Source organism: Triticum aestivum, chromosome 5A (assembly GCF_018294505.1).
Source record: "Triticum aestivum cultivar Chinese Spring chromosome 5A, IWGSC CS RefSeq v2.1, whole genome shotgun sequence".
NCBI classification, from domain to species: domain Eukaryota; kingdom Viridiplantae; phylum Streptophyta; class Magnoliopsida; order Poales; family Poaceae; genus Triticum; species Triticum aestivum.
This window is the reverse complement of record NC_057806.1, coordinates 395,263,428-395,272,032: the sequence shown is the minus strand read 5'-3', so window position 1 is coordinate 395,272,032 and position 8,605 is coordinate 395,263,428. Positions and strand designations below refer to the sequence as shown.

At 46.9% G+C, this 8,605-nt stretch overlaps 2 protein-coding genes across 4 annotated transcripts; one reads left to right on the top strand and one right to left on the bottom strand.

Annotated features, from left to right (window-relative positions):
- Positions 1 to 563: 563 nt before the first annotated feature.
- LOC123103585 (uncharacterized) lies at positions 564 to 4,851 on the bottom strand. 2 transcript variants are annotated; one of them, XM_044525222.1, is made up of 6 exons: positions 3,885 to 4,851; positions 3,736 to 3,808; positions 3,184 to 3,501; positions 1,664 to 2,551; positions 1,407 to 1,562; positions 564 to 1,209 (listed from the first exon to the last, which is right to left on the bottom strand). In XM_044525222.1, exons 3-6 carry the CDS (start codon positions 3,241 to 3,243, stop codon positions 796 to 798), a joined length of 1,518 nt encoding a protein of 505 aa, XP_044381157.1. In that variant the 5' UTR covers positions 3,244 to 3,501; positions 3,736 to 3,808; positions 3,885 to 4,851; the 3' UTR covers positions 564 to 795. The 2 variants fall into 2 exon arrangements, with proteins under 2 accessions (XP_044381157.1, XP_044381156.1); XM_044525221.1 differs by having other exon boundaries at positions 3,184 to 3,808; positions 3,875 to 4,851.
- Positions 4,852 to 5,178: 327 nt separating this feature from the next.
- Positions 5,179 to 8,263, top strand: LOC123103586 (uncharacterized). Of its 2 annotated transcripts, none has more exons than XM_044525223.1 (4): positions 5,179 to 7,030; positions 7,115 to 7,393; positions 7,559 to 7,702; positions 8,017 to 8,263. In XM_044525223.1, exons 1-4 carry the CDS (start codon positions 6,925 to 6,927, stop codon positions 8,082 to 8,084), a joined length of 597 nt encoding a protein of 198 aa, XP_044381158.1. In that variant the 5' UTR covers positions 5,179 to 6,924; the 3' UTR covers positions 8,085 to 8,263. The 2 variants fall into 2 exon arrangements, 1 of the variants encoding a protein (XP_044381158.1); XR_006449868.1 differs by having other exon boundaries at positions 5,180 to 6,719; positions 6,866 to 7,030; positions 7,559 to 8,263.
- The last annotated feature ends 342 nt before the right edge of the window (positions 8,264 to 8,605 follow it).

Genomic DNA, 8,605 nt, shown 5'->3' with positions numbered 1-8,605 from the left:
AGTCGTCCTCTTCCTTGGCCGTCCGCTAGCCACGTGGCGGCCCCTTTTACTCCGGCGGCGACGGCCTCCTTCGCCTCAAAGAGAACTCGGGCTCCGCCTCCCGAAGGCGCTTTCTCGTCGAGCCAGTGGAAGTTCCTCCACGCCTGCGTCCCACCGCTGCAGGAGAGGGCGTCGCGCTCCCGCGCCTGCTTGCGGCGCCATTCCTCCACCGGCGGGCTAAGGGAGGAGCTCCCGGCCTCGTCGTCATGGCGGCACTTGCAAGCGGGCGAGCCACCTCGGCCACCCCACCCGTGTCCAGCACCCGACATCCTGGGACTTTTGTGCCTGTGCGCGCGGCAAAGTGCTGCCGGAGGGGAATGGATTTGTCGACGGAGATTGCAAGTTTGCGGCGGAGAGGGAAAGAGGATTTTGCCACCCTGAAACGCAGCCGCTCCAGTATATAAGCTTTACAAGCCGGGCCACTTCTACGGTATCTGGCCAGGTGATTTTTTTTTATGAGGGAGTACAGGATTTTCTAGCTCTAAGAAGCCACGACAGATGTATAATTCAGCTTCCAGATCTCATGGAACCGTATCAACTGATGCACTCATCACCATAATAACACATCATAGCATCAAAATCCAAATACAGACCAGGTCCTAAAATTACTTATGGTAAAACAGGATCAAGTAATTCTTATTTTGCTACTTCCAACAGGTTGAGTAAAGAAAAGGAGATAAAACAAGAGCCAGACAAGTGATAGAGTACTCCAACCGACTGTTATTACATGAACTTCCTGAAAGCCTTCAGCTATCTTCAGGAACACAAGTAGCCTGTAACCCTTGCAGCATGGTCAGCCTCCATTTCACAATCGGTCAGCAAGTGAATTCTGGGAGCAGACTCGATGCCCTGGGTCAACAGCTTCTTCATCGCATCCAACTTCTTCTTTGCCCGTGGAAGCCTATCAGGCTTAAAAATGGCCATGTGTTTGCACTTGCTACATGCCAGTCTATCATACAGGTACACATCCTTCAGATTCACCGCTGCTTTCATGACACGCCTGACATGACTCACCATGCAATTTACAAAGCAAAAGATGATGAGCTTGGCAAGGTGTCGGTGCTTGAAATTTGATCTAGGTGATTCCCACTTGACGCCCTTCATCTCGCTAAGCGAGAGTTCCATCCTCCTTTTCTTATCCATTATCATTTCACACGGATGATCAATTACCTGCACTCCAACATAGGTAAAGGAAACAGGTTAGTTTTGCCACTCATAGGACAGCTGTACTCCACGGGTATGTGCAATCATGCAAGGGTAATAATAATAGAGCAACTCAAACAAAAAAGAATAGAACAAGCTCTAGGTACCGTTATTAGCAGAGTAAACCATAGAGAAAGAACAAGTGGATTTAGGTAAGAACATACCAACATGTACAACTCTTCAAGTGATGGCGCAGCTTCCAGAATGAAAATTGTCCAGGTGAGATCAGACCCTTCAGGAATGCTAACTAGACTGACAATCCTTAGTCTGTGGAACGCAGATGCCAGCCTTTCGCTCAGACACTCTGGTTGAACCCAAATCTGCAACAATAAACACATAATATGATGATTTTTTTTAAGAACACATAATAGGATGAGTAGAGAACAAGTGAAGCCGGTACAAAGCAATCATCCCGACTTACCTTTTCGCATTTAAACCCCAAATGCAGTTCTTGGATGTGTGTCTCACAAAGTAATGTACTCAACACGACCATTTTGTGCCGACTAAGACCAACATTAGTGAGGTTCAAAAAGTCAAGCAGTGGCACATGACCAAATGACAATGGTAGTTCTTCAAAAGCCATCCAATATGTGAACGTTGTCCGGGTGAGTTTTGGGAGCCACTTGAGTTTGACTTTGTAAAAACGGCAGTTGACCATACTGAGCTCACTGAGTTGAGCGTGTTCAACCTGGAGTGTTAAATGATTCTGTGTGTCGCAATTGAAAAAACCCAAATATTTTAATCGCTTGCAAGTGACGAAGATGTTGGAGACAAAGTCAGATTCAACAAATCTCAAATTCTCCATGTAGAGGCGCGTCAAACCAGTAAATGCATTCAGACACTCATTAAAAAATGACACAAACTGTGTCCCATAGTTCAACACATCATCAAGAGTGCACTGTCGGCGTTTCTTCACTGTCAAAACTGTGAATTCAGCTTTCTCAATCTTGTGTGTCGTCATGGCACTGCCAACAGTATGTCCAATGGATATGGGGACATCACCTCTCAAGTAGAACGTGGTAGACAGGAGGCGGATGGTGTCTTCGCCTGGACATCTGCGGGCCAGTAAGCTCTTTGTCGCTTCAAGAGCAGCTGCATTGATCCGAACCAAGTCACCATCAGAGATGTTGGAGGTAGACACGCCATCAGGCTGAGCATTTATGATAAGTCGGGAGACCTTGCAAGAGAGCTGGCACCACCGTCTGGAGAGGATGCTGGTTCTCGCAACTTCACGGAAATCGAGTCGGTCAAGAATGTTGACCACAATGTCACTGGGCAAGGTGCTGATTCTATCATCTCCGCTGTCTTTCTGCATTTGGCATGGGAACAAATCAGAGTTGATTTCGCACTAGTCGCAAAAACACACTTTCGATATTCTCATGGATGGAATTTCTATGTAGTACCAAGAGATACAAACTTGAAATACTTTTTCCACAAAATAACTGCAATCGTGAAAGAAGCTACTCCCTCCGTCCCATAATGTAAGACGCTTTTTTACCCTAGTGTAGTGTCAAAAAAAGTGTCTTACATTATGGGACGGAGGGAGTATTTTGATTCAGTCTCCAAGATGCCATTTTAATGTAGTCCAGAAGATACAACCTTGATAATTTTCCCGTAAAAAAATTCAAGTTTTAATGAAGCAACTATGAATGGGCCTAGATGGAACGGAAGGACAATGAACTCACCTCCATGGCTACCCTAAGATAATTCAAGTTTTAGCAGCTTTTTTAAGTAAGCAAAGATGCAGCTTTTATAAGGTTAAAAGATATACATGCTTCTATTTTTTATTTTATTTTATTACTTCACCGAAAGTAATTTTTTGTATCCTCAAAGAAGCAATTTCGATTCGGTGTGAAATATTAAATTTTGACCCTAGTTTCAGAGGAAGAACTGTCTTAACAAAGAAATATGTTCAGTGGAAGGAGAGGGCAAGGAACTCACCTCCATGGCTCCCGTGTAGGTCTGCCGAGGCCCGAGAAGAACTTGCAGCTGATGGCTCATGGGTTGCGGTTCTGCTTCGAGATCTGATGACTGCCGGGGCGTCCTGGGCAGATATATACTCCCTCCGTTCCACGGATATATCAGATGATTATAGGATTATTAGGATACACGCTCCAACAACCTAGAAGTGTTGTCTTAATTCTTAACTAAATATATATGTGATATTGTTCTCAAATTCTTGATCCAATTCGACAGAAGCTACAATTCCAACTCTACCAGTCCAACCACAAACGTGCATCAGCAAATATCATGAGCCACCTGACAAATACACAAAAATGAAGTGAATGGCATACTCAAGAAAAACGACACCTTCGAGCATTTCTGGATGGAAAATCACTAATAATAGTGTCAAGATCAATGTTATCCGACATATCTTTCTCAATAAAGCACCATGGCAAAGCCATTCAATCTCTCCTCTGACATGGTTGATCTCAAATAGTTCTTTAGTGATTTAAGTTTTGAAAAAGGAACAGTTAAAAGGAGAGAGAACACCTGAATTCTTGTCTTCACGAATCCTGTTCTTGGTCTCTTGGAGCAAATAGAAGAAATCCAACGCTGCTCCACACTGCTCGCATCAATTCATCATAAGCAGAAAATAGACAAGGAAAAAAATTGAGATGCAAAAAATTACGAGGAGTTGCCTGGACTCCACGTCTCCGCTCTCCACTGCCGGACAGGCGGACCACAGCCCCAACTATCGATGGCCATCTGCCGGCTGCTACTCTCCGTGTTCCTGCCAGGGCACAGGGTGTGTCGTCGCTGGCCGGCTCGCCTCTCTGGATCCGTTCGCCGGGGCCCTTGGGGTATTTGTAGGATGCAAAGAAATACACTGAAGTGTGATACTAATGGACAATTCATTGATTAGCTTGGGGAGTTGGGGTTCTGGCCTCATAGGAACTCGGGGCAATCAATTGGATTTGGGGAAGAGGATGAGAACGAGAGGGAGACGATGAGTTGGCGGCTGGCGGCGTGTTTCTGGGACTGGGAGCGGACGGGATTGTTGGCTTCGTTCGTGCGTTGCTGCTCGCTTCTTCATGGGCTGGGCTGTTTGTCCTGCGTACAATTTTTCTTTCTATGAATATACTGTGTATTGTATGCACGCATAGGGTATGGGCCCCTGCTCGTGCTGGGCCCTAGGCCGTCGCACTCGCCGCCATGGCCCAGGGCCGGCCCTGGGTTCAGCCTGGAAGACCGATGGCAACTTGGAGACCCAAAAAAGATGTAGTCGATCTTATTCTAGGAAATAAGAGATCTAGTCGAATTCGGAGACGGATGATTGCTTCGATCTTACGGTGCCGCTTGATTGCGGGTTGCAGCTCAAAAATGAGCTGCTTGATTGCGGACTGCCGCTCCGAAAGGAGCCGCTTGATTGCGGACTGCCGCTCCGAAAAGAGCTTCTCGATTCTAAATTGCAGCTCCAAACTTTGGAGCTGCTTATTTACTCGCCTCGACTGGAACACGGCTCGATCCTCATACGAGGACCACTTGGGTGGCGAGGCGGCGACGGCGGAGGAGCTCGGCACACGGCTGGCGGCGACGGCGGAGGAGCTCGGCACACGACCGGCGCATCTCTGTTCTAATCTCTCTCCTCCTTTCCGCTAACCCTAGGTTGGGGGTGGGATGACCATTATATATTCGCGGCCTGCGGTGGAGGAATGCTGGATGGGCTTTTTTTTTTGAGGAACGCTGGATGGGCTAAGGCGCAACGCGTGCCTGCTGCCTGGATGACCAAATGGGGGCCTAGCCCGGCACGTTTATAATCGGGTCGTGCCGGCATGCGGCCTGGCCCGAGGCTGGGCACGAGTGTCGGTTCGGCCCGGCACGTTTAGTTGTTTTTATTTTTATTTTTCCCTAATAAAAAACAATAAAGTGTGCATCAAGGACAGTCGCTCGCGCGTTACATGTCGGCAAGCTACGAGACAAATGAGTTTGACTCCACGTCGGCAAGCTGCGTCGTTCGCTTCGTCGCGAAGAAAGCCCTCTGCTCTCCTCCTCTCCTGACGCACGCGCCTCCTCTCCCAGAAATTTCTTTCTTCCCACAAGCAATCTCCTCTCTCCCCAGGTAGGGTTGCCACCACCACCGCCCCATCGCTCCTTCGGCGCTGGCCACCGACGGAAGGTGGCGGCAAGAGCTAGAAGGTGAGTAGTGCCACGAGCTCTCGTCCCGAGGAAGCCGCGGAAGGACAAGCACAACCCAGTCGAGATGCGGTCGTCGGTGTCGTGATGGGGTGGAGCTGCAGAGTAGGGGCGGCGACAAGGGGAAGGAGTAGACAAGGGAGGAGTGGAGAAGGTCGTCTCCCGCGCTGCACCGCGGACAAGAGGGCGGCGGGCGGCAGTCGCCGTGGCGGAGGAGAGGAAGACGAGCTGCCACGCAGGGGAGAGGAAGGAAAGTTGCGCCCATAGTGAAAGCGAGGCAGCCCAAGGCTATCGCGTAGGAGAACGGGGAGGGGGGCGCTGCCACCGAGAAGAGCGACGAGGGTTGCGGCGTCGCTGCAGATGAGAAGGAGAGCCACTACACCGCACGATTCCACATGAACCTCTCATCTTTAGGCTGAACATCCTCTGAAATTTTCTGTAGTGGGTACCCTGTTGTTCATCTTCAGAACATCCTCTGAAATTTTACTTGGCTAACGATGTTCTTACTCCATCATCTTCAGTACTGCTTGACTGCTTATTTTTATCTTAATTGAAGTGCAGATTCTATTATGGCAAAATGTCCACTATATTTTTTTGACAGTTAAATCTTCTTTATTCAAAGGACAGGAGGGCTATATCATTTACAACTAAAGAGATTAACCTCACCACTTCTTGACTTTTTCTCTCTTTCCGGTGCCCTGCTTCCAGCACTTATAGTCTTTGCTTGTGCGGATTTTTAGTTTTGTACGCCTACAAGGTATTTGATGAAAATCCCATAGGGCTAGCAGGGAAGGAGTGGTCTATATAAGCCATGTGATTTCATTCTTCAAAAAATTAGTTCCAGACAATCATAACAAGATGATTTTAGATTAATAAGAATCCATGAGGTGAATAAAAGTATGAAGAAACAAAAAATATATGAAATTGTGTATATTTTGTTTGATTGTGAGGTTATTAGCTTTGCTTGTGTTCTATTTGATCTCTTGCGAATGCGAATAAGAAAAGAAAGTTGAAACATGTTCACTAAAATGTGTGCTTTGCTGGCTTTTGTTTTCATGTAGGGATGCATTTGAGTGTACAGTTACCTGACTTTATATAGTGCTGCATCTTTTGTTTATCGCTAGATCTGCTGTATCAAATCTGCAAATGGCACCAACATCATACAGTGGGCTATGCCTGATAGCTATTGCTGTCATTTCCCCTCCTGAAATCATCCTTTTCCTATATGTAGTAGCTTCAGTAAGGTTGCTCACCAATGAGCTGGGAGTATTTTTGTCCTGGATACTTGCATGATTGAAGAAGAAATTTGGTATTCCTAAATGTGCTATTATAGATCAAAGGTGAACTCATCCCATTTTCTTACCTCAATCTCAGGAGAAGATTCTCTTGTTCACTAAAATTCATTTTTATGTAATTATTTCATTGATCCATGACATCGGCCATCCTATGTGTCCCTTCCGCTCCTCTCGCCGATGACCATGAACAGGCAAAGGAAATGAAGCGCAGGCGCAGTGCCGCTATCGCCGCCGGATTTTCTCCCGGGTTATGGGAGGCGTTTGGGAGGATCGACTAGGAAGGATCAAACGGCACCTGGAGAAGACCTACACAAGGGTGCCACCAAGATCTTCAAGGATGTCCTCGACTCTGCCGGGTGAGATGGATTCTTTTCATCTTTCATTCTCCAGTCATTATGTTCTAGACCAAATAGATCCTAATGCGATCGAGTTGGAGGCAGATTCAGACAACAGATTCCTTTACAAATTCGAAGCGAGAACTCAAAAAAGAAAGTGCAAGGAAATGAAGGGCGCAAGACTACTAGAGGCAAAGACAGGCGGACGCGGCCGGAGCAGTATGGTGGCGTCGATGGGTGTGGAGGAGTGTGTGAAGACGCTGCAGAGCACCGTTGAGGAGCTTGTCAGTAGGACGAGCTGCTCCCGCTGCTGCATGGCAACCCAGCCGGATCTGCCTCGACAGGTTCGAGCCCTCCGTCACCGGCCTCGTGCACATCTGGCAGGTCAATAATAATTCTCTGACTCTTAACTTCTCGGTCGGCCAAGTTGCACTTGCACCACATGCTCTTGCCACAAATTCCTTAGGACTATATGTATGTTGTATGTTTCGGAATGACCGACGAACGTCCTTGCCTTCTCCTCTTCTTTTGTTTCTACCAAATTCTAAGGGTGTTGGGAAGGTGGTCAATGTGAACAAGATGGTCAGGGCCAGATGGAGAGTAAAGATCCTAATAGCGGACCAGAGGCCAACTTGGCAAGATCAGGGAGCAGCTGGACCACGACAAGGACTTCGGCGGCGGCTTCTCCGCCATGTGGGATTATTCCTTGACCTTTCACAATTCCTTCAGGCGTCCATAACATCAAGCATAATTTTGGTGTTTCTTAACCTTTTGCATTCTACTCTAATAAGTTAAATTAGGCCTATGACTTAGAAGTTTTTCTTAATACTTTTAGTTGTGAAATTTGTTTTGTGGTCTTCTTCCTGATTCGATGTGATTAGCACAATACTAAATTTGCCGGCTATTGATACTTCTGTGTGAACCAGATTAATCTAAAGCACCAAGATCTGCTTGTTCATTATTTTGATTCAAGCTAATCGAATGTTCATTATTTTGTGTCAATACAGTACAATGGAGAGCTATCCATGACATGTGTGGGAGCAATGGAACCGGAGGTGCTAGATGCAGGCACTAATTGTATTTAGAGTTCGGCTGCAATAATGAAATCTTTTAGGATGGTACAACCTTGGACTAGGGGATACCATGAACAGATCTTATAGTCAAATAATTTATGAGTGACTTCTACTGTTTACCTTATCTTTGGTTCAGAAAATAGGATCTAGCTTCAGTCAAGTTAACCATCAATTTGTTTCAGGGTTAGTCTCTATTCTTAAGAACAGCGTTTTGGCTACCGAGCCCAGCTGCTCCTGCTATCTATACCATTCAATAGAGCATCGTGATGTGAGCCAAATTCAGTTTTTGAGGAAATACCACAGCCTATACGCAAAAGAATACATAATGTACTGACATGTACCACGTACAGGAAGCCAACTGTCAGGCACTCAGTGTCCTCCCTTGACGTCTCTCTCTGTAATAATGTCTAGCCGGCTGCTGCCTCCGATACTGACCTCTCCCTCTGCTCCGGTGCCAGATCAAAGCGTCAATCCATCCTTCTCATGTGCAGGCCTGCAGGCGACTGTCTTGTCCCCGGGCAAG